Source organism: Dipodomys merriami, unplaced genomic scaffold (assembly GCF_024711535.1).
Source record: "Dipodomys merriami isolate MVZ:Mamm:240054 unplaced genomic scaffold, mDipMer1.0.p SCAF_9, whole genome shotgun sequence".
Classification (NCBI taxonomy): Eukaryota; Metazoa; Chordata; class Mammalia; order Rodentia; family Heteromyidae; genus Dipodomys; species Dipodomys merriami.
The window spans coordinates 42,689,341-42,712,993 of NW_027206512.1; the positions used below are offsets into that span (position 1 = coordinate 42,689,341).

Genomic DNA, 23,653 nt, shown 5'->3' on the forward strand with positions numbered 1-23,653 from the left:
GAGAGAGACGATGTGGCAACACTTCTGTCCTGCACATATACCCTAGAGAAAGGAAGACATCTCTCCACCTTGTTCACAGAAATTCATAGTTGCTTAAAAAAAAAAAAGGGAACAATTTAAATGTCCATCAGCTGACAGATGGGCAAATCAGGCATGCTACTTGTAGATAATGGAATTGTTATTTGGTAATAAAATGCAATGAAGTATTGAAGCACTGCAAGACTCCAGTGAACCTTGAAAGCGTTGAGCTAAGGGAAGGAAGTCAGTCACAGCCAGCCTCAGATGGCGTACTCTCCTTATGAGCATTTTTCAGAACAGGCAAATCTCTGACAGAGAGACAACATGTGTATGGTAGCCAGGGGCTAGATGTGGCTCCTAAAAGACACAAGATTTTCTTATGAAATCTGGTTCATTATTTCCAGAGCATTCTAAAACTGATCAGTGGCCCTCTACGAATGTGTTTAAAATCAATGAATTTTACACTAGAAGTGAATCTTAGGTGAGTTACACTGGAATAAAGTGGTTACTCTTCCAGCCCAGAAAAAAGCCTGTAGGAACACCCAGCAAAATACCCCCATTGAATAATATTTGCTACTTATGTCCAAGTGGTAAGGGACCTGGCCTTATTAAAAAAAAGTCCCCTAGGATGAAGGAAGGTCAGCTAGCACGTGCTGACTTCTGTTGGGTCCTTCTCTCCAGGCCCCTCTGCTTGGACAAAGGCAGCACTTGTTGAGGACTGGTCACACCCTCAGAGCCAAGAAATCTTTGGAGCAAGGTTGAGCTTAGTATACCAGGTATCCTAGACAGAACGAATGGCGCTGTGCCCCTGGAGGGACTCCTAGGCTTCCTCTCCCTTAGAAATCCAGCCATTTTGTTTCTTCTGTGCATACATGAGCATGAATCGATGAAGGGGCCTGTGTTCAGGACAAAGATGGGCCTGGGTATATATATATAGCTGGGCCTGGGTGGTGAGGCCTGCATTCAGGAGTGGTCCGTAACTCCAGAACCTTCTTTGATCGCGCTTTCCCCTGACAGGCATGGACACCCTGAATAGTGCCATAGAAAATCTCATGACCTCATCTAACAAGGAAGATTGGCCATCGGTGAACATGAATGTGGCCGATGCCACTGTGACAGTTACTGGTGAGAAGGTAAGCGGGGGGTGGTGGGCCACACTGGCCCATTGGGGCTACAGGAAACTTGCTTACCTGGGACTGAAATAACCTTCATTCATAAAAGACCCTGGCCTTCATGTCAGTCAAAACTGTGTACACTTCTGCTTTCTTCTGGGCATGGAGCCTTTTTGTTTGGTGATCCTGATTCTATCTTCCTCATTTGCTTGTTTGCTAGTGGTGATTGTGTGTCCCTAGCTGTAGCCTACTCATGGGTTTGAGGTCTGGCCAGTCCCTGTGGGCTCGGTAGACCATGCTGGCTGAGGTTGTTAGAGAGGCCTAGTGATTTGCACCATCGGGAGTAAAAGAGATCATTGGTCAACTTAACAGAGCACAGCATTATTCTCAATCCTCGTTATCCTACTATGTGCTTGAAGAAACTGACAGAGAGATGAGGTAACTTACCCAGCATCACACAGTATAGGACCAGGCTTCAAACCAGGCAGTCTAACCCAGACTTTCAAGGTGCCTTATGAAGCACCTGTCCTAGAAAGGCCCCAAGTCATCAGCCTGCCCTTCTTCTACCATGATAGATCACCTTCAGTATCTCTATGAACGGGTCACTGACCTTCCTGATTCTCCAGGAGGTATACTGGAGTTTTCTTCCATTCCTCAAGTTTGTTGTATGACAGCGCCGCCCCTTCGCCAGTCCATCCTTCACCCAAATCCTAACTCCAGCGTCTGCCTCAAAACCTCCTGGCCACTTAGACCAGGCAGCGGGCTGCCTGCCAAGTCTGCTCTCACACCTGATGTGTATTTAGTAAGTCAGGAACACATCTGAATGTTGACCATCTGGACATGTTGACAACTTGAGGCATTACATAGAGTTATTGCAAAGGATACTATCTTTTGCAATCCTAAGAATGAATTCTAGACATTTCCTCATGCTGCCTCATATGGGTGTCAGTTTGTAGAATGGGAGGGAGATGATTTGACAAGTGGGTTGGTTTGGTCAATTTGTTGGTTTTACATGGTTTTAATAGACATGCGATTCAGTGTGGCCGGTTAGGGGCAGATGAAGAGACAGGGAATTCTCTTCTTATGCCCTTTGGAGCTCACTTGGGCAGATAGCTTTTGGGCTACTGGGTGACCTATATTGGGGAGTATGTAAGAAGTCTGTATGACCTCGCAGACTTGGGGTACAGTGGATAGAGAACCAGACCTACATCAGCTCCTATGGCAGCAGTGTAGCTCACAGCAAGACAAGCCACCAGACAGAGAAGCCCACCATCATGGTGGCCTCAGCATTTAGGTTGTTTTACCTCTCTAGGAAGACACAGTCCTTTCCGGATTTCATCTGGACATATTGCCTATACTACATCCTCTCTGCTGGGTGTGCGGTTTGTTCTGGTGACCATTGCCTATAAAGCACGGCCCGGCACCTGGTGCCTGGCTTCGAGCCAGTGATGGACGTGTCTTCCAGAATGAAGAGGATGTGCTGGTGGAGTGCCGGGTGCGGTTCCTGTCCTTCATGGGTGTCGGGAAGGACATCCATACATTTGCCTTCATCATGGATGCTGGGAACCAGTGCTTCGAGTGTCACGTGTTCTGGTGCGAGCCCAATGCCGCTAATGTGTCAGAAGCTGTCCAGGCCGCTTGCATGGTGAGTGACCCCCACAGTGAGGTAGGCCTCCCCAGAAATGAGAGCACAGCAGCAGATGTCAAGGAAGAAAACAATGGGGGTATGTAAAGTCCTGTGCGATTTTTACCCCGCTCTCATTCCTGCGGGAGAGCTGATCCCGATCCTCACAAGAAGTTTGCATTTCATGAGGCCGAGGCTCATACACTTGGCGAGGCCAAACAGAGCCATATTCTTTGGTGAGTCCATTAACGCTGGACAGGAGGGGCCTCCAGGCTGCAGATCTGAGGATGACCTGTTCTGGTCCAAGCTGATCTCAGGATGAAATGCTAGTCATATGTGAGTTGTTACTATTTGTATTCAACTTGAGACTTTGGAAGTAAACTGTCCCACGTGATTTTTTATTTCAAATAGTTGGTTTAGGTGCATTGTGCTCATATAGCTTTTAACTCATCCTTACAACAACCCTGTTAGGTAGTAGTGAGCCGTGTTGCCTTTAGGAGAACGGAGGCTCAGAGAATTTAAGAGTGGGCCACCAGGTACCACATGGGTAAATGCCAGCACCTGGGATCGGCCCCGCACTGCAGGGTAACAAAGCCAGGGCACTTCACTGTGTATGTGACTAGAAATCAAAATCTTCTCTCATTCATTGCACTGAAGGCTCTGAAAAACTTTTATCGATGGTAAGGGAACTAAGCCAGATACGATATACACACCTGTAATCCCAGGTGGGAGGCTGAGGCAGGAGGATCACAAGTTTGAGGCCAACCTCAGCCATATAGTGTGATCCTGTCTCACAGAGGAGGAGAGGGTGACTGTGGGAGCCTAGGCCTAACGTCCATGGTGCAGTGGAGCATAGCAAGCAGGGGTTCGGGGAGCAAGTGGAGGGAGGTGAGCGGTCACAATGGCTAGGGGCCTCATGCCACAGTTTGTGTCTCTTCACCGGAGGTTTGTTCAGGCGGTGAATTGATCCTGTTTAGGAATTCAGCTCAGAGATGGGGGAGGACAGTGGGAGGGCTGCACAGGGACAGGTGAGTAGGCAGGAGGCCCCTGTGCTGTCCAGTTGCTGTGGGCCAGACAGACACCAGTGTGGCTCGGCTTGTCCCCTGCATCATGGAGCTCAGGCATGGTGGAGGAGTCACATAACCCAAAACCCTGTCATAGTCTAGGAAGCTAGAAATGAAGGGATGGGACTGGTTGAGAGGGAACAGGGAGGGTCTCTTCAGGCAACTGGCAGGTCTACTGGTTGACTGGTTTTAGGTTAGGGGATATCAACAGTTTCTTAGACTGAAGGAAATAGACCAGGAGCTGGACTGAAGTGGGGGTCACACACATCCACCCCACACCATATTCCTGACCTATAATGGCACTGAATAGAGAATTTGTATTTTAAACTAAGTGCTATTACTAAAGGCTCAGATAGTTTTTTTTAAAAGTTTAGAAAGTAAAACAAATACAGTAGGCTAATTTATTATTGAAGAGAACTTGTGAATAGATGTAGCATAGCTCAAGTGTAGGGTGTTCATAAAGTTGCAGCAGTGCCAGGACTCTGCCCGGCCTTCATACCCACTCCTCACTCACTAGCACACACCGCAGTGCCAAGCCTGCACGCTCAGGTCATGGCCAGAGGTCTACGCAGGTATTCTAGTTACCTTTTATACCATGCTTTTACTCTCCATTTAGAAACTGTTAGATACACAAATGCTTCCTTATGTGATCATTGCCTACAGCATTCAGTGAGCTGCTGGTCAGGCATGTAGCCTGGGAGAGCATACAGCCCACATGGGTAATGGCTCCACCGCCTGGGTTTGTTACATCCGCTGGGATGTTCACACCAATTCTAACTGTGGAAGGACACGCCTCAGAACAGGTCTCAGTCATCGAGCTGGAGGATTAGTGGCAGCGTGGCCTTGCGAAAGGGAGAGTGGACGCAGAGCTCAGACATACCGGAAGGTGCTAAGAAGCAAAGGTGGTGCCCCGGAGGGTGGAAGTAGGAGCTCTCTGGTTTGTACCTGCTGGTTGGTTTGGGGTTGGGTTTTTTGTTGCGCACAGCTATGAGGAGAATGAGGAGAAGGAAACGGTAAGAGGGGGGATGGTGGGGAACAGGAAAAGAGAGCAGATTGGTTTTTGTAAGACTCATTTGGCATGGTGGGGAAGGAGAAAGGGAAGGGGGCTGCTCACACCAGGCTCTGGCTCCCCGCACACACAGCCCCATCAGAGGCCCCATTAGAGAGGTGGTTCTGCTCCAGAGCTGTGGATCCAGGGTCCCAAGGCTCATGCACCTGGGTACGAAGGAGCAGGACTGGGGCAGAGGCGCGATGGGGTGCCAGGAGTCCAGCAGACCTACGAACCAGGGGCAGGGTCGGAGGGGGTGAAAGTGCTGCAGGAGGCAAATAGACACTGGAAGGCGTCCGTCAAGCAGATAATGACTATTTTATGCAATCAAAATGCATCGTAACAGATGGTTTGTGTTATAAAATGAATGGCTTTCAGCCTCCATTATGCAATTTTTAAATAATTAGCACTGGCTATGGTGTGTCTGTAGATTTCCAGGCTAATCTTCCCTCTTGGAAACAACTTTTTCTGGTTTACTTTCTATTTTCATTGTATTAATGCAACTGTCATTATAGAGTAAGGCCTTTGGATAAAATCCAAGCACCCTTCCCTTGCTCTAGAGCCAGCTTTTTTTTGTCGGTCATGGGGCTTGAACTCAGGGCCTGGGCACTGTCTCTGAGCTTTTTTGCTCAAGGCTAGCATTCTACCACTTAGAGCCACTTCCAACTTTCTGGTAGTTAATTGGAAATAAGCGCCTCATGAACTTTCCTGCTGGGCTGGTTTCCAACCATAATCCTCAGATCTCAGCTTCGTGAGTAGCTAGGATTATAGGCATGAGCCATTGGTGCCTGGATAAATCCAGTCTTTCTAACCCAGGGGTTGGCTTCCTGATTCAAATCTGCATAATTCTCCATCTATAATATGCCTGAATTAATTCTCTCTGAAATATGGTATTAACACATTTGTGTATGTATGTGTGCCGGTCCTAGGGCTTGAACTCGAGTCCTGGGTACTGTCTCTAAGCTTTTATGCTTAAGGCTATCACTCTACCATTTGAGCCACAGCACTACTTCTGGCTTTTTGATGGCTAATTGGAGATAGGAATCTAATGGGCTTTCCTGCCAAGGCTGGCTTTGAACCACGATCCTCAGATCTCAACCTCCTGAGTAGCTAGTATTACACATTCTTTTGCTTCTACTTCATTTTAAGACATATTTTACGATCATACAGTAGAGGGCCAAGTGGAATTTAGAGCAGGACAAAGAAGAATCATTATAAAAGTCATCAATTAGGTACAGTTTGGATTGATGCTCTACCTACAGACTAGTTTGAAATTCCAAGTCCAGGGTCTTCTGCTTGTCTATCAGTTACTGCTCTAGATGTGTGTGCTGATGTGGACCTGTCAAGATGCCTGTGGAACTTTTTTGCTCAAGACTAGCACTCTACCACTTGAGCCATAGCGCTACTTGCAGCTTTTTGGGGGGTAGTTTATTGGAGATGACTCTCATGGACTTCCTGCCCAGGTGGGCTTTAAACCGTGATCCTCAGATCTCAGCCTTCTAAGTAGCTAGAAATGCAGGTGTGAGCCACCTGTGCCCAGTTGATATTTTTAAAAATTGGTTGTAGAATTACTTTAAAGGGCTTAGGTAAGAGGGGGAAAAGGTGATGAATTTTAACCTTTTCACTTAATACTGAAGAATGTGCTATCCTCCAGTGATACAAAAGCAGGTTGGTATGTTGTTGTATTTCTGAAGAACTAAAGTTGTCCATGGTGCTGCTAATGGATTTTGAAAAAATTAATCCACTGGGATTTTTAGGTGAATTATAAAATGTGTCCTGAAATTCCAGTACATTGTTTTTTTTTTTTTCTATGAAAGCAAAAAATAGGGTCAGGAACAACACATCGCCAGGTTGACATTGCCAGGCATTTTGCGCATGTACTTTACAGCACCCTCCATTGGAGTGCCCCATTTTGGGCATTTTCATTGGAGAGGCAAGAGATGTACTCACTGCCCGGGGTAACGCGGCTCACAGTGATGTGTGTGTATTCCAATTGTGTCTTCTTTCTCCTGCCATCTTTCCACACATCGTTCGCTCTGTCCTGACCCTTTGTTGTCAGTAGCTCACTGTACCACTGCAGCCTATCAGTACAAAGGAGAAGCAGAGGAGGGGCGTGGAGGGAAGGAAAGAGGGCAAAAGACAAAAACCATCTTCACTGAGCCTAATGATCTTTCAGAATTTAAAACACCCACATTAAGAATAAAGTCTTGGATTTATGTTTAGTAGTCAGGTCACTAACTTTGGAGAGTTGCATGTGTGAGTGATGAATTGCAGACCTATTAACTAAGAAGGAATATGTGATGGATTACCCAATTGTTTCTCTGTGTGTATGTTTCAGTTACGCTATCAGAAGTGCTTGGTAGCCAGGCCACCTTCCCAAAAAGTGCGGCCGCCTCCTCCGCCAGCAGACTCAGTGACCAGGAGAGTCACAACCAACGTAAAACGAGGGGTGCTGTCCCTCATTGACACTCTCAAACAGAAACGTCCTGTCACAGAAACGCCGTAGCTGCTACCTTAAAGGATTCATCATCATGACCTGAAAAGGAAATAGCTCCACTAAAGGAAAGGAACAAACCCCCGGCCTTCCATCCAGCGGCTGATGCTGTGTCTCCAGAGAATTCATCCTTCACCAGTGTTAGACAAGCATGTTCTCTCGTCTTGCCACCATCACATGATAGGAAAAGAAGCATGAGTAATTTTATTTGCAGTCAGTCAGTTACATCATGAGCAGTGGAAGGTCTTTTTCTTATTGTAAATATGGTGAGTCTGACCTCATGCACACGCAGAGAAGAATGTGCCACGCCCCTCCTAGTGAACCGACGCTGCGTCCTCAAGAGCCAGCAAAGCCTGGGCTCTTCTCACTGTCCTCACTGGATGTCAAAAGCCACCTCTGAGTTGTACAACACTAACAGTGTTTCCAGCACTGGAAACACTGGGACACTGAGTCTCAGATTACCATGAATTGCTGTATAAACAGGATATGTTGGGATTTTAGCTTTTCATAAAATTGAACCTGTTGGTTGACAAAAATTGGCTGTTGGCATCAGTATGAAAGCAGCTGGCAGCTTTCCTCCTCCATGAGCGCTTTGACACAGGGACCCTGTTGCATGTCTACAGCTGTCTGGGGTGGGGGTGGGGGGCAGTGTTAGAGAAAAAAAGTGAACCTTTCAAAATGATTTCAAAAGAACTAAATTTGATGAATTAAAATCAAGCAAAAAAAACATAGCCTTTCTCTTCAGATGGTTTTCAAACCGATTATTTTACAGAGAAACTAACAAGATCATGCATTTTTGGGGGATGGGACATGTTTCAAACTCTGCCTTACATTGTACAATGCAGCTAGAGAAATTCTAGATTGTTCTAGATTGTTCACTATGGCCATTCTCTATCCAAACACAAAAAGGAAATACTCCTCATAAACCTTTCATCCTTAGTGGATAACTAGCCAATATGCAATTTGGAGTTGAGGAAACGCCCCTCATATCTCTTGTCATACACCATTATTTTAGGTTTTCACAAACACATGGTTTGTGTTAGTGTGCAGCCTAGCAGTGGTCCTGCCAGCACTGTGCTTCTAGCCTAAGTTTCTCTAGTGCTTTTCTGTCCAGAGAGCTGTCTGCCCATCATTATTGTCCATGGCAACTGGTTACCTTTAAGTTGATCCTTTCTCAAATTTCTGTACTTAATATTAGAACTTGTTGGACTTAACTAACTACACTGTATTGTTTTCCATTTTACTTTCATACCAGAGAAAAACATACCTAGGAATAACGGACTATTTAACAGTTTCTCTCAAATGCCATTTTCCTGCTTCTTTTCATGTAGATAACGTACTACACGGTGCACAAATTTAGACTCTAGTTGACATTGTTGTCTTAAGAAGTTACTAAGGAGATCGATCCTAATATTAGTTTTGCTTTTTCCTGTCAAAATTAACGTTTACAACATCCAGTTCTGAAAGTAGTGCTTTACGTTTCACACTGCTGTGTATTTGTCAAAATGCTTTCCACATTCTTTCCACATTTGAGCCTTACAGGGTAGGAAAGGTACCAAATACATGGGAGCACTCAAAATATAAAGTACCAGAAGGTTCAGTCCGCTGGCCCAGATCTCACCAAAGCTCATCAGAGAGGCAGAACTCGGACCCACAATTCCCAGCTCTTGCTGTGTGGTGCCGCCTCCAGTCAGTCAGGAATATCCTTTCCAAACGCCTGCACACATGCCAGGAAGAACACATGTGGACACACAGTCAGGCCATCTCAGAGTTCCCTCCATGGGTCTGTTCTGCAGTGAATCATACACTGCATGAGTCCTACACACCCCGTCCAGTCCAAGTCCAGAACCGTATGCTGCAGTGTGCCTCAGAGGTGCTACAGAGGACAGATGTCTGCACCCAGTAGCCTGTCCCAACCTGTGGGGTTGTCTGAGATGATGCTGGTTGTGGTAGAGATTTTCCTAACACATGGCCCTTTGCCGCCAGTCAATGCAACGGGATGAGTGGCAGGCCTTCTGCTTGTTGCGCTGGAAGGGTTTTCTGGCGATCCAATGTCATGACAAAAATGATGTTCCTTTTGAAATCCCATACTTCCATGTAACTGTAACCCCTCTGTACAGCATCTTTACAATAAAATAAAAATTTTTTAAAATTCAATACTTCACAGCAACTCGCATAGTACTATATGCAGAGTGGCCTGTGACATGATGAGAAGTTACTGCGTCGTGAAAGCCTGTGAAAAGCTATTAAAAATTCAGTGACCGCGATCCTCCAGATCTCCACAGTGACACGCTGTAGTGTGATTAAGACTTCAAAACTAAACAAGGAATCCACTTTGCTGCAGGAAATCTCTACCAGAACCCCATTCATTTTTTTAAGACATACATTTGTTTGTTTGTTTTCAGGATCAAGGATACTGATCTAGCTTTAAGTAGCAAACTAATTTATATATGCAATTTTAGGATGCAGTAAGATGAATGATAGCCTTTACATATTAGGAACTTTACTGCAGATTTGTTTTGGAAAATAGCTTTGCATACTAAATGCAGGTTAATTTTGTAAAATTCATTATGTTAAACAGTATGTTCAGATACTTTCTGCCATGGCCAAAAAAGTAAGTGTGAAAGTGTGTATGTGTATGTGTGTGTGTGTGTGTGTGTGTGTGTGTTAGAATGCCAGTGTTTTACCTGAGCTCTTAGTGACCCTTCAGTTATCTATGCATTCTTTATATCTGTGATTCGGTAAACAGGCAGCCATGTTCTCTATGCCTTGTATGTTCTCTCATTTGTTAATTAACTTGTTAAATACAGCTTAAGATATTTTTATTTTATTTATTCTATTTTTACTGAAATATACTGCGTTGTTGTGTTAATGTAATTATTATCTCTACTGAGAATTACTGTCACAGTGTATCCAAATCTAAGTAATCTCAGTGACTATATGTTGCCTAAATGGTGGTTTTGTAATGCTTTGTAGTCACGTTTCTATTTGAATATGTAGAAGAAAAAGCAAAATGCTTCTTCCAGGTCCTTTTATTTTTTAGAAGCCACTAGCTAGACATAGTCGTGCTGCCTCATCTAAGTGCTTCTGGCAGCACCAAGCCAACAGTCCTGTGGCTGAGAACTCTCCAGACTAAGCACTGTGCGGTGCTGATTTTTATATCCTTCACAACCTCTGTGATGCCATCTTGCTTTCCACCCATAGCTAACTGGAGCCATTGTTTTTGTTTGTCTGACTGCATGCAGGAACATTAGACCCACTGCCATTAAAACAAGTTCTTGGTGATAAATTGTTGGCACTGCTTTTTTTTTTTAATCCGCTTGTAAGAATATTCTGCACAAAGCCATCACTAGCACCCCCAAAACTTCCGTTACCTGTACACACACTTGTAAGCATCACAACCCAAGATTTCATGAGCCCTAGGAAAAACATTTCCCCGTTACTGGCACAACTTAATAAAGCACGCTAGTGGACCAGGCTTCACCTCGTACACAGCTAACGTAGTGTTCCTGGCCAGGAAAGCCATCACACCGCCACCCAGTGGTCCTAGTGGCCACTGCAGCTGTCCGACGCTTTCTTTTCTTTTCCCCATCTTACTGTTGATCACTTTTACACATTTCAATGTAACATGTTGTGAAAATAAATTTGGCTTCATAAAATGTTTGGCTCATTTATCTTATAACTCAGTTACTACTATGAAAAACACAAATATAAATGTGGTGTCTCTAGTCATCTTATTTTTGTATTATTCTGACCTCCAATTAAACTTTTTAGAAATCAATTTAGTAACGTAAGATTTTGTTTGGATTAAGTGCTTGCATCTTCCCATCTGGTGAGAACTGGGAAGTAACTTTAAATTGGTGGTGACTGCCCTGTCCTTACTTGGTGGTCAGGAAAGGCAGCTGGTATGGTGACATGGAAGCCCGTTGGGTCTCCAGCCCTAGTGTAGCCAGTCTTTCTAGGACCAAGTTAATTCAGCACAAAGAAGCCTGCCATTCCTCTAAGAACCTCTCTTAGGAGAGTGAAAACTAGCAATGCACAGACATAAACTCTGAATAGCAAGGGGCTGGAATCTGAATTTGCTATTGGAGTATCCAAAAGGCTAGCAGCTTAATTTTTTTTTTTTTTTTTTGCAACACTTTTCTCTAAGAAGTTCAACTAAGCCGGGCGCTGGTGGCCCACGCCTGTAATCCTAGCTACTCAGGAGGCTGAGATCTGAGGATCGCGGTTCAAAGCCAGCCGGGGCAGGAGAGACTGTGAGACTCCTATCTCCAATAAACCACCAGAAAACCGGAAGTGGCGCTGTAGCTCAAGTGGTAGAGTGCTCGCCTTGAGCTGAAGAGCTGAGGGTCAGTGCCCAGGCCCAGAGTTCAAGCCCCACGACCAACCAAAAAAAAAAAAAAGTTCAACTATCCAATGAAAAATAATATTCTGGGGCTGGGAAGGTGGCTCAGTGGTAGAGCGCTTGCCTTCAATGCCTGAGGCCCTGGCTTCGATTCCTCAGCACCACATAAGCAAAAAAGAAAAAAGCCGGAAGTGGTGCTGTGGCTCAAGTGGTAGAGTGCTAGCCTTGAGCTGAAGAGCTGAGGGACAGCGCCCAGGCCCAGAGTTCAGGCCCCACTACCAAACCCCCCCCCCAAAAAAAAAAGAAAAAAAGAATATTCCTCACAAGGATTCTCTCCTGTGGCTTTCATCCTAATAATGTTTTACCATTTTTACTCTGCCAAATTAAATAATTGATCCTGCCTTCCCCCAGGAGACTTTCGGAGAATAAAATGAAAGCATCACTAATGAATGGTTTCATTCAGATTCTCTGTGAACTTGTAAACAGGAATCTCCATGGCAAGCTACCTGTAGAGAAATTCTAGAGGTAAGTGAGTCCCACACTGCTACAGAAACTTGAAGCACCCACGCTACTTCCTCACAGTGAAGACACTGAAAACAATCTTGAAGTTTTGGACAGTGGACAAGAATAGAAGATTCCTTGGAGCAGACATCAGTGGTGCACACTCATAATCCCAGTTACTCAGGAAGCTGAGATCTGGAGATGCTGCAGTTTGAAGCCAGCCTGGGAAGAAAAATAGGACACTCCATCTCTAACCAATTTAAAAAAAGAAAAACTGGGCTGGAAATGTGAGCCAGTGAGCTGATTCTAAAAACCAGTTCCAAAAAAAATGATTCCTAAGGTAAAAATGTCACCTCCTATGGAGCAAGTGTCATTTGAAGCTGTGCCGCCCTCATAGGGTGTCGGATTCTAAAGCCAAATTTGTATGAAGAGAATGAAATTTTAGGGCAAAGAGATACATTGTTTTTGAACTTGGTAAAATAAGGTAAGCATTTAAACTATTTCTGTGCTTTTGGTACTGACAACTGGATCTAGGGCCTCATGCATGCAAGGCAAAAGAGGTCCTCCGCCACTGAGCCACATTCCCCAGCCCTTGGGTTTCTAACTGTGGAACCAGGCTGGCCTTGAACTCACTATGTAGCCCAGGGTGGCTGAGACTTGCCATCCTCCTCCACCTCCCCAGTTCTGTGCTTTAAAAGACTCTCAGTTAACCTAAGAAGAATTTTCAGGGATTTAAAATGGAGGCTTTACTCAAGTATAAAAAAATCTTCCCTTTCTTCATTTACACACTTTACTGGAAATGCATTTTTTATGTGCTAGTCCGGAGGCTTGAACTCAGGGCCTGGTCACTGTCTCTGAGCTGTTTCTTTTCCTCAAGACTAGTTGTTTACCACTTGAGTCACAGCACCATTTCTGGCCTTTTCTGAGTGTTTTTTGGGAGATAAATGTCTCCTGGACTTTCCTGCCGAGGCTGGCTTTGAATAGTGATCCTCTGATCTCAGTCTCCTGAGTAGCTAGGATTGATTACAAGCATGAACCACTAGTGCCTGGCTTGGAAATATAAATAGCTAAAAGAAAACTAGTACTACAAGGATGAAATTTGCTATTTTTTCCTTCCACATCCTCAGGTGACAAATAAAGGATACAATATTTGAACTAAGATAAGATGTGTCTGTTCTACCAAAATCACATCATTTGAATTGAGCACTGAGGAATTTACGTACACTTCTAACACAACTGAATTCAGAAAATAAAGCTTTACATCCAAACTATGAATGTGTCTATGAACTTTTTAAAAGTAAGATTTATGCTTGTAATATACTCAATATCAAACAACTTCTGTTGCCATAATAAATACCGAGACTCAAATGATGATCATACCACTACTGGTAGGCAATGGATAGTACATTCAGGACAAATTGACATTTAATATCTTAACATAGTGCTACAATGTGTTTTAGTTGTGTATCAGAAATGATTTGCCAAAGTTTGATTATTGTGTGCTATCTGAAATGACCTGTACAGTTTGCTCTATCACCTGATCTTTGAGTCAAATCAGACATCTGTTTCTTTAGTAGATATCACTTGTATTCAATAGTTTGCCTTTCTCAGAATTGTCCATATTTAGATAAAAAATTGCTTAGTCATTTTTACAACAGTATTTGGCATGAACAGGCAGAAGGGAGGGATGAGTACGCTCGATCTACTCAAGATCCTGGCAGCGTTCCTGCGAGAGCCCTTGTCTGGGGGTAGACAGGCGCGTGACCTCGGCGCGCCAGGCCCCACGGAGGCCATGCGTCCTCCCCTCATGTTCATGCTGATGCATCCGGTTTCAGGAGCAGTGTGATACTCAAGAAAGAAATCCACCTTGATAGTGATTGCAAAGGTTCATCTCTTTCGACCACCCGGTTCCTGAAGGAGCAGTGGGAGCAACCCAGCGTCTTCTGCAGACGTCAGGGCTGGCTAGCAAGCCTCTCCCACATGGAGTCTGAGGCCAGCCTGCTAGAAGGCAGGCCAGGTTGCCATCAGCAGAGACTTGCAGTTTTTATCGAGGCAGAAAATCCACAGGAGTGAGGCAAGTTCCATGCTGACTCAGTCTCCAGCCCAGCAGATCAGCACTGAGTCTAAATTCTGCTCACATAATCCTGTACATCATTGCATCTTACCTGTCTAAGTCTCTGAAGATACTATGTGGCTAAATGAATATCTTAAGCAGTGATGGCTAAACCTTGAGAAACACCATACTTGGAAAAAATAAAATGTCACCTGTTCCGGCCCATCACCAACACAGGACAGTCAAAGCCAAGGCCGAGGATGGCCGAGTCGGGCAGAGGGTAAGTTCTCTTTAGGCTTTTCCCCTCTCTTGTAGATGGAGGATGTGGGGAGGTAGCCCGGCCCACTCGTCTTGGGTGCAACCCACCGATAGTAGAAATGTTGGGTGGGCAGCTGGGACCTGCTCGTCTGGGGGCTGGAAGACGGCAGCATCACCGGCGGTAACATGATCTCCACAGGCTTCAGAGGAATCACTCTGCCTTCTGGTCTGTGTCTTGAGTAGTTTGTTGGCCGATCACCTGGCCTGGAGGAACCGGCGGTCTTCATTACTGAGGACACCAGAGAGTTGGGGGCAGCCTTAGGGGGTTTTCGGGCGTTTGAGGAAACACCCCCTTGAGTAGGGGGTTTCTGGGACACCTCTGTTTTTGTCAATAGTGTCTCTGTTTGATTAGTACCTGCTTTAGTTTCTCGATTCAGGTACTCTGCAATTTTCATCTGGATGCCATTACTTTCAGTTGTACAAGATTTTGCCAATGATGTTTTTGACTTTTTCTTTTTCTTCTCCCGCTTTGATGACTTCCCCAACTCCATCCCATCCAGCAGACCCTTGGCTGCAGCTCGGGCCAAAACATCTTTCACAGATACTGTCTCAGATGGGTCCCGCTGCAAGGAGAGAAGCCCTCATTAATGTGGGGCAATGCTACCACTGCAGACCTTCCAAATGTGTGTCTGCTTCTGGGTGCTTGTGGTTCGTACCTGTAATCTTAGCTATTTGGGGAGGTTGAGATCAGAAGGATCTAAATTCAAGGCCAGTCCAGGCAAAATGTTTGCAAGATTTAAGGTAAAGCTGGACTTGAGCAGATGATCATGAGACAGCTTATAGTATTGTGTTTTTGTGTCTATCATAACCTCCTTAAAAACAAGGTAATTAGCCAGGCACTAGTGACTCACACCTGTAATCCTAGCTAATAGGAGGCTGAGATCTGAAGATCATGGTTTGAAGCCAGCCTGGGCAGGAAAGCCCATAAGACTCTTATCTCCAATTAATGACCAGAAAACAGTTAGTGGCACTGTGGCTCAAAGTGGCAGAGCACTGATCTTGAGCAAAAAGAGCTCAAGGACAGTTCCCAGGCCTGAGTTCAAGCCCCAGGACCAGGGGAAAAAAAAGAAAAAAAGGTAATTCATATTTCAATCAAAATATGAATTGTACCTTATTTCTTGGAGAAATTCTACTCATCTCACTAACAAATAGGGGTTGAGAACATAAAAGACCCCCATTCCAACAGCCATGGCTGACCACGGTGGCAAGAGCTAGCTATCCTCGCAGCAATGGCAGGAAGCACAAACAGCATCCTAATCCCCCACTGGCCCAGGCACACAGTCAGGCCTTACTTCAAAAATAACCAGAGCTGGGGCTGGGAAGTGGCTCAGTGGTACAGTGCTTGCCTTGCATGTGTGAGGCCCTGGGTTCGATTCCTCAGCACCACATAAGCAAAAAGAAAAAGATAAAATAACCAGAGCAGAAAGGGCAGAGGCATAGAGTGCCTGCCTAGCAAGTGCAGAGCCCCGAGTTCAAACCACAGTTTCTGAAAAATAAAATTATAAAAAGCATATACATGTGTGTGTGTGTGTGTGTATATATATATGTATATATGTATATATATATATATATATATATATATTACCATAAGGAAAATAGCAATATATTGATAAGCCTCAGCAAATGGCTTTAAAAAAAAAAAGTCAGCTTCTCCAGTTATGAACCTTGTAGAAAGGAAATTGCTGATGTCAACTTGTTAGGAAAAATGCACTAGCTGCTGACCTAAGTGCCTGGACAGGTGCGGGGGGATGGCAGGCAAGAGACGGCATTGGGGCAAAGCAGAGAAAGGGGCTACTTATGGGCACACGGAAGCAACACCTCTGCCTGTATTGACAGAGTTCTCGGGTTCATCTTACAAGGCTTGGTGGTTTCTCTACACAGGCTAAAATTTTTCCCACTTACCTCTCTTGTCAAAATAGAAAGAAAACAACCATTGGTAATTTCTGATGGTTCCATTCTGAAAAATTTATCAGTAGACAAATGTATATCTCTTAAGGAACACAGGGGCAGAACAGGAGGACTAAGCCTGTGGTACAAATAAGCAAATATTAAGATACTGAGAATGGTTTCTTTTCAAGAGAGGAGGAAAGTATGCTGAAACTAAATTTTCTTTATTATATTTTTCTTAAGCAAACCTTCACATAAGAAAAAGTGCTAAAACAGTCTGATCCAAAATACTGCATGTTAAGAGCTCTACTACTTCATCTTAACTCACAATTTCCTGTACTTCCCACATCCCAATCCTGAAATAACCATGCCAAGAATAACAAATTAAAAACTTATTTTCTGCTGGGTGTATGGCTCAGGCAGTAGAGCTCCTGCCTAGTCCCCGAGTTCAATCCTAGTACTGCCAAAGAGGGCATTAAAAAAAAAAAAAAAGAAGAACTTTTCTTCACTGAATTACTAATGTGTAATCAAAATAAGCATGTACAGTAACTACAAGGCTGTTAACTCAAAACTTCCTATATTTCTCACATTATCAACTACAAAATATCTGACATGCTTCTTCTGTAGGCTCCTTTTGCACTATTTAAAAATAAAGCTTAGCTGGGTGCCAGTGGGTCATGCCAATAATCCTAACTACACATGAGGCTGAAATCTGAGGGCTGTAGTTCAATGCCGGCACAGGCAGAAAAGTCTAACAGACTCACCTCCAATTAACCACACACACACACACACACACACACATACACACACACGCCAGAACACACACACACACACACACACACACACGCCAGAAGTAAGGCTGTGACTCAAATGGTAGACTGCTAGCCTTGAGCAAAACCAGATAAGGAACAATGCCCAGGCCCTGAGTTATATACATACATATATATATATATATATATATATATATATATATATATATATATGTAATTTCAATTGCATCACTTTTGAGGTATTAATGAACTATATAATGACTAGAAAGAGGAAAAGAGGGCTGGGAAGGGGCTCAGTGGTAGAGCGCTTGCCTTGCATGCCTGAGGCCCTGGGTTCGATTCAGCAGCACCACATAAGCAAAAAGAAAAAAGCCAGAAGTGGTGCTGTGGCTCAAGTGGTAGAACGCTAGCCTTGAGCCAGCGCCCAGGCCCAGAGTTCAGGCCCCACAACCGGACCCAAAAAAAGAAAAAAGAAAGAGGAAAATATTTTACATCAGGAACAGACAAACCTCTAATCATTCACGCGCTTAAAATAAAATTCTGATTTTTTTTTTTGTTGTTGTTGGTCGTGGGGCTTGAACTTTGGGCTTGAGTGCTGTCCCTCAGCTCTTCAGCTCAAGGCGAGCGCTCTACCACTTGAGCTACAGCACCACTTCCGGTTTTCTGGTGGTTTATTGGAGATAGGAGTCTCACGGTTTCTCCTGCCCGGGCTGGCTTTGAACCGTGATCCTCAGATCTCAGCCTCCTGAGTAGCTAGGATTACAGGCATGAGCCACCAGCGCCCGGCTAAAATTCTGATTTTTATAGTTAACATTTAATCTCGCACTTACTAGTAGGCCCACTGATGGATAAGTGAGGGTTTTTTTGGCAGCACTGGTGTTTGAACTCTGGGCCTCTCACTTGAAAGGCCAGTGTCATGTCTCTGGTCCAATGGATAAGTACTTTTTATATTCTAGTATTTCCATACATTTAGAATTAAAACATATTCCAAAGCAGATAAACACTAGTCCACGTGAATTTTTCTTAAAAAACAGGAAATCTTCAAGCAATGTTGTCTATTCTGAGATTCTCATAAATTCGGTATCACACTTCAGTTCTTTCTTCCTCATAAATAGTTAAGAAATATGTTCACATTCACAACATAGCTGTTGTTTCACAAACATGCCTGCAATGCTGCTCTTTGCCACTAGATGGCAGTGTCACCAATGCTATGTTAAGCTTTCAGGGAAGGTAGCATGATGAAGGTGACATCAAGATACATTGTACACATAAATGGACATGTTCAATTGAAAGCCCTTTGTATAAGTATTTGAAAATAAAGAAGCTTTCAAGGCATGATGTTGGCTGTTATCCACCAACAGAAACTACTGGGATGGAAAGTCAGCAAGAAAGGACATGCTACTGTGATTAACATGTCCACTTATGAAATGGAAAAAGGAAACTATTTTACTAAAAAGTGGAAAATAAATCATACTAAGAACTTGAGCTAGACCTTGTGGCTCAAACTTGTATAATCTTAGCTACTTGAGAGGCAGCGAGTGGAGGATCATGATTCCAGGCCAGCCTGGGCATATAAAGAGACTTCATCTAACCGAATGGCTGGGTGAGATGCACACACCTCTTCTATCAGCTGTGGCGGTAGCACAAGAGCTGTGTGCAGTGCCACGCCCCTGTCATCCCCACTGACACAGGAAAGCACAAGTCAAAGGATGACAGCCCAGGGTGGTCTTGGCAAAAACCTACATGGAAAATAACCTAGGCAAAGGAGCTGAAGGGGTAGCTCCTGTGGTAGAGCACCTGCCTCGCAAGTGTGACGCTCTAAGTTCAGTCCCCAGTACTGTGAAATGGAAGTCTCATGAAAAGCAAGCATACAGCTTTTATACAACTTAGAAAATCCTATTTTTAGACTCACAAATATTTGTTGTTTTATAGCATCTTTTTCTTACCTGTAAGGTTGTATTTTAATCCCCTGGTCTTGAAATTCCAGTGCTTTCTTGACCACTACTTCATTTTCTTGTGGATAAACTGAGCATGTGCAGTAAACAACTGCTTGGGCCTTAGTAACTATATTTAAAGAAGATATGATTAAAATGATGACCCCATTAACAATCCAGTGCAAATTTGCAATGTTTCCAGACACGTATTTGCTACTAACACCACCAGGTTTGGAGGGGAATGATTTCCACAGATGCTTGAGTGGCTGTCCTTTAAAACAGAAACTTCTACTACTAGCATGGTAGGTTTTGGCCAGTGAGTAAAATCCAAGGGGACTCTATGAGAATTGAAAAGTCCATCAATATGACCAACCTAGTTCCAAACACATACACACACACACACACACACACTACAGTCTACCATGAGTGTGGCTGGCAGACATTTCTCTACAACTTACATTACCTGTTAGTTTAAAGGACTCTGGGAAAGACAGTGGAATGGGAATCCAGGTTCTGTAGGAAGCTGGGTAAATACCTCGGGAAGCATCAGTGAGCGCCAGACCCCTGCCCCTGAGGAGCTGACCTTCTAGCATAGGGCAGACATAAGCCATAAACAGAAAAACTAGATGCTAAAAGCAGAGGTGGGAAGAGAGCGTCTCAGAGGTGCTGCGATCTGAAGCACGACAGTTTCAGCAAACAGCAAGGAGGTGGAGACAGACTGTGGTTGGTAGTGGTAGACGGGAGATGGCAGAGCCAGCAGGGAGGGGAAGTTAGGGTAGAAGCCCTTTAAAAAAAAAAAAAAAAAAAAGGACCTGGAAAAGCTGACTGCAATCATCCCAAGTGGGCTGATGAGTAAAGAGAATAGTTTCAAGCAAACAAATTAAATCCTGGGGTTTCTCAGAAAAGGGGGCATGTTGGTGTGCCAATTGTATAGATCACTGGTAGAAAATGGCCAATATTGGAGTTGCTGTTGACCTTCCGCATCCACAGGACCTATCGCGCGCGTAAGGGAAAAACAGCTGCATTAGAAGGGGGGCTGATCCCACAGCGTGGTCGAGTGACTGGCCCCTCAGAAACTTTAAGGGCAGGTGCCGAGGGTTCTATAGCTCCTTCCTCCTCTTGATCATTCTCAGGCTCTGCAGAAGGAACCTGGGAAGGGGAATATGGGGGAGGAAACATTTCTTCTTCCAAGTTATCTCCCTGAAAAACCGGGGGGTACAATTTCTTTTCCTCTTCCTCAATTTCTTTTTGTAAGTCTAGGGGGCTAGATGGAGTGCTGCCCATGGTTTCCAGTCCTGTCAGTCGTACAGTCCAAAAAACAATAAACAGTACAAACAAAACACAGTAAAAGAAAAAAAGAAAAAAGCAGGCCTGGCATGTTCAAGGAGGTGTGATCAGAGGGCATACAGAAAGAGCAGTGGGCAATAAGCTCAGAAAATGCAGAGTCGCCACTGAGTACAGGGGCTTCGGGCCACTGGAAGGACTGTGGTTCTCACTCTGGTTGTGATGGGGAGCTGCTGTTTTGAGAACACGGGGCAGTGGTGAGCGCTAGGCGGCAACTCTAGTGATTCAGGTGTAAGGTGATGGGATGGACATGGGTAGTGGCAGTGCTGGATTCTAAAGCAATGCCAAATGTACAGCTTACTTCATTTGTCAACAGACAAATGGTGGGTATGAAAGAATTGTAGATGACACCCCAGTAAGTAAAAGGCTGGCTGTTGCTGCCACTGCCTGAAATGGCAGTGCTGTGGGAAGACTGGGTACTCCGGGAGGAGGGCCAGGACTTCAATTTTGGAGCGGTAACTTAGTGATGCCTCTTAGTCACTAACTGAGATGTCAAAGAAGCCTTTAGAGAAGTAGGCTTAGAGTGTGGGGGAGACTGAACTGGAAATACACACGAGAGTCATCCAGAGGTGTTTAAGATAAGCCTAAGACAGGACCTGGAAGGGGGAGCGACAGGTTGGGCCAGCAGCCACTGTTGGGTTATGAGTTTGAGGGGAACGTGGGGGTCACTGGAGCACTTCACAAGGCTATTTCAGCTTAGTAGCAGGAGTGTGACGTTGATAGACTCAAAAGAGAATTGGAGGAGGGAGCCAGAGAAACACTTCTTAAGGGAAAGGCAAATCAGAAGAGGAAAAAGGGAAGGAACACTGAAGAGGTCTGAGGAGGATTTTGGTGGTGAATACGTATGAAGTCTCCAAGTGGGAGATGAAGACAGATGGGACAGGAAGGAAGAAAGGAAGGAGCTGGGGTCGGGTCCCAAAGTCAGTCCTTGACAAAGGGCATAATGCTAAGTATGTCTGAGGATTTCAGGGTAGAGAGTAGTAACAGCACTGTAGGATTTGGAGATCAAAGAAATGAGGGGAGCCGGGACCATTGCTACTTAATCAGTAAGTGTTCAAATACTTTAAAAATTATTTTTACAATAAGAGGACAGGACAAAGTTATCTTTTACATGACTGATTTCAAATGGAGCTTTTAGTTATGTCCATCAAAATTTGGAGTCAAACCCTTGATTAAGACCTTTACTTACCTGTTTTGTGGAGAAATTATACAACTTAATTTACAGTATATCTTTCAATTGGATAAATGGTTATAATATTAAGGATTGCCAAATAGAATGCTAAGTTGGCCTTATAATTGAGCTTACATCAGGTTGGACATGGAGGCTCATACCTATAATCAGAGCACTTGGAGGTTTAGGTTGGACTAGAGTTCAAGGCAAGCATGGACTACAAAGCAGGTCCTGTCTCAAATTTTTAAAAATTTCAGTTGGGTGCTGATGGCTCACACCTGTAATCCTAGCTACTCAGAAGGCTGAGATCTGAGGATAGTGGTTCTAAGCCAACCCAGGCAAGAAAAGACCTTGAAACCCTTATCTCCAACTAACCACCACAAATACTGAAAGTGGAGCTGTGGCTCAAGTGGGCAGAATGATAGCTTGAGCAAAAGAAACTCAGGGACGGTACCCAGCCCCTGACTTCAACCTCTAGGACCAACACCAAAAAATGTTTTTAATTCATTAGTAAGATGTATAATTATAGATGTACAAATCACTTTAGCATGTTATTATGCTTTGTTAGCCTTTGTTCAAAATGAAAGGCATATTTTAAGGACTTAGATTATTACATTGATGAAAATAACTATTTTGTAACTTGAATGATGCTAAGGCTGAATGTTCTGGACATTTTGTTCCTTGCTTTCTCACAGAGTGTTCCTGTCTCCGCTATAAAGTCTGTGTTTTAACACCTTAGTACTAATAAGAAACTTACATTTCATTGCGTGTATGAGCTGTTCATACTGCTGCTGAGCAAGAGCCAGAAGCTTATCTTCAGAGGCGCCTCCTTGCGAGTGATCTTTAAGTAAGTCTGCATCTAAATTTCAAAAAGTATTTGAGTACTTACATCACTCTCAGCTATTCTCCACGTATTGCATGTTATTTTCCAATGATTTTGTCTACTGATAGAAATTTTCCCAAAAAATACCTACCAAAATTAAATAACTTATATCAAAATGCTAACTTCATATTTTAAAAATTAGTGAAGCTCATTATGTTCAGTTTTCAAAGAGTACTAAGCACATTGGGTATTGTTTTCTTCCAAGATCTGTGGGAAGTCATCCAAGGCCTTGTAGTCCAGTCATGTATTTAGAGAAGAATACAAACTGCCAGAGACCAGCACAGAAAAGAGATGCACTTCCCCACATAGAAACCAATGGGTTAGATCATGAATGAATTTGACAAGGCTGAAATAAGATGTGAGTACCTTCATGTTCATTTAAAATAAATTCTACAGGGTTGCTGACACCCAGTCCAGAACAACGAGGCAGCAGCAAAATCACTTTGACTTTCTGTAACCTGTGATCCTTGGCTTCAATGTTAACAAATGTCTCATGAAGAATTTCAATATCTAGAAGAGAAAAAGTAATGCAGAAGAGTAATAAAAAATCTAAGTGCATTATTATATCTTATTACTCATTTGAAAGTCTTCAACCTCACAGAAAGTAGGTCTAATGTGGATTTTAAAAGAGACATAAATTCCTAAAATACAGACATTTTCTTTTTTCTTTTTTTTTTTTTTTGTCGGTCATGGGGCTTGAACTCTGGGCCTGGGCGCTGTCCCTCAGCTCTTCAGCTCAAGGCAAGCACTCTACCACTTGAGCTACAGCGCCACTTCCGGTTTTCTGGTGGTTTATTATTGGAGATAGGAGTCCCACGGTCTCTGCTGCCCGGGCTGGCTTTGAACCGCGATCCTCAGATCTCAGCCTCCTGAGTAGCTAGGATTACAGGCGTGAGCCACCAGCACCTGGCAAATACAGACATTTTCTTAATGAAGATTTTTCAACCTGATTTTTAAGTTTAAAATATTTTTTAATTCTGAACTTCAGTTTGTTTTCTCAATTTCTTCTTTTGCTAAACATGGATTTATTTGGGCATTGTTGTCAAATACAAACACGACGTTCTCAGTGGCAGGCTGATCGCCTGCA

At 43.9% G+C, this 23,653-nt stretch overlaps 2 protein-coding genes across 13 annotated transcripts in view; one reads left to right on the forward strand and one right to left on the reverse strand.

Moving 5' to 3' along the window:
* Positions 1-10,649, forward strand: part of Apbb2 (amyloid beta precursor protein binding family B member 2) — a 280,610-nt gene extending 269,961 nt beyond the window's left edge. For all 12 annotated transcript variants that reach the window (XM_070012606.1, XM_070012608.1, XM_070012611.1 and 9 more), the window contains 3 exons: positions 1,036-1,151; positions 2,596-2,775; positions 7,205-10,649. In XM_070012606.1, coding sequence (XP_069868707.1) covers positions 1,036-1,151; positions 2,596-2,775; positions 7,205-7,372 — 464 coding nt within the window. In that variant the 3' untranslated portion in view covers positions 7,373-10,649. The remainder of the gene's footprint in view (positions 1-1,035; positions 1,152-2,595; positions 2,776-7,204) is intronic.
* A 1,369-nt stretch (positions 10,650-12,018) lies between these two features.
* Positions 12,019-23,653, reverse strand: part of Nsun7 (NOP2/Sun RNA methyltransferase family member 7) — a 28,892-nt gene continuing 17,257 nt past the window's right edge. The window contains exons 8-12 of the mRNA XM_070013175.1: positions 22,933-23,076; positions 22,441-22,542; positions 19,181-19,298; positions 16,480-16,603; positions 12,019-15,140 (exon numbers count right to left, since the gene is read on the reverse strand). Coding sequence (XP_069869276.1) covers positions 14,502-15,140; positions 16,480-16,603; positions 19,181-19,298; positions 22,441-22,542; positions 22,933-23,076 — 1,127 coding nt within the window. The 3' untranslated portion in view covers positions 12,019-14,501. The remainder of the gene's footprint in view (positions 15,141-16,479; positions 16,604-19,180; positions 19,299-22,440; positions 22,543-22,932; positions 23,077-23,653) is intronic.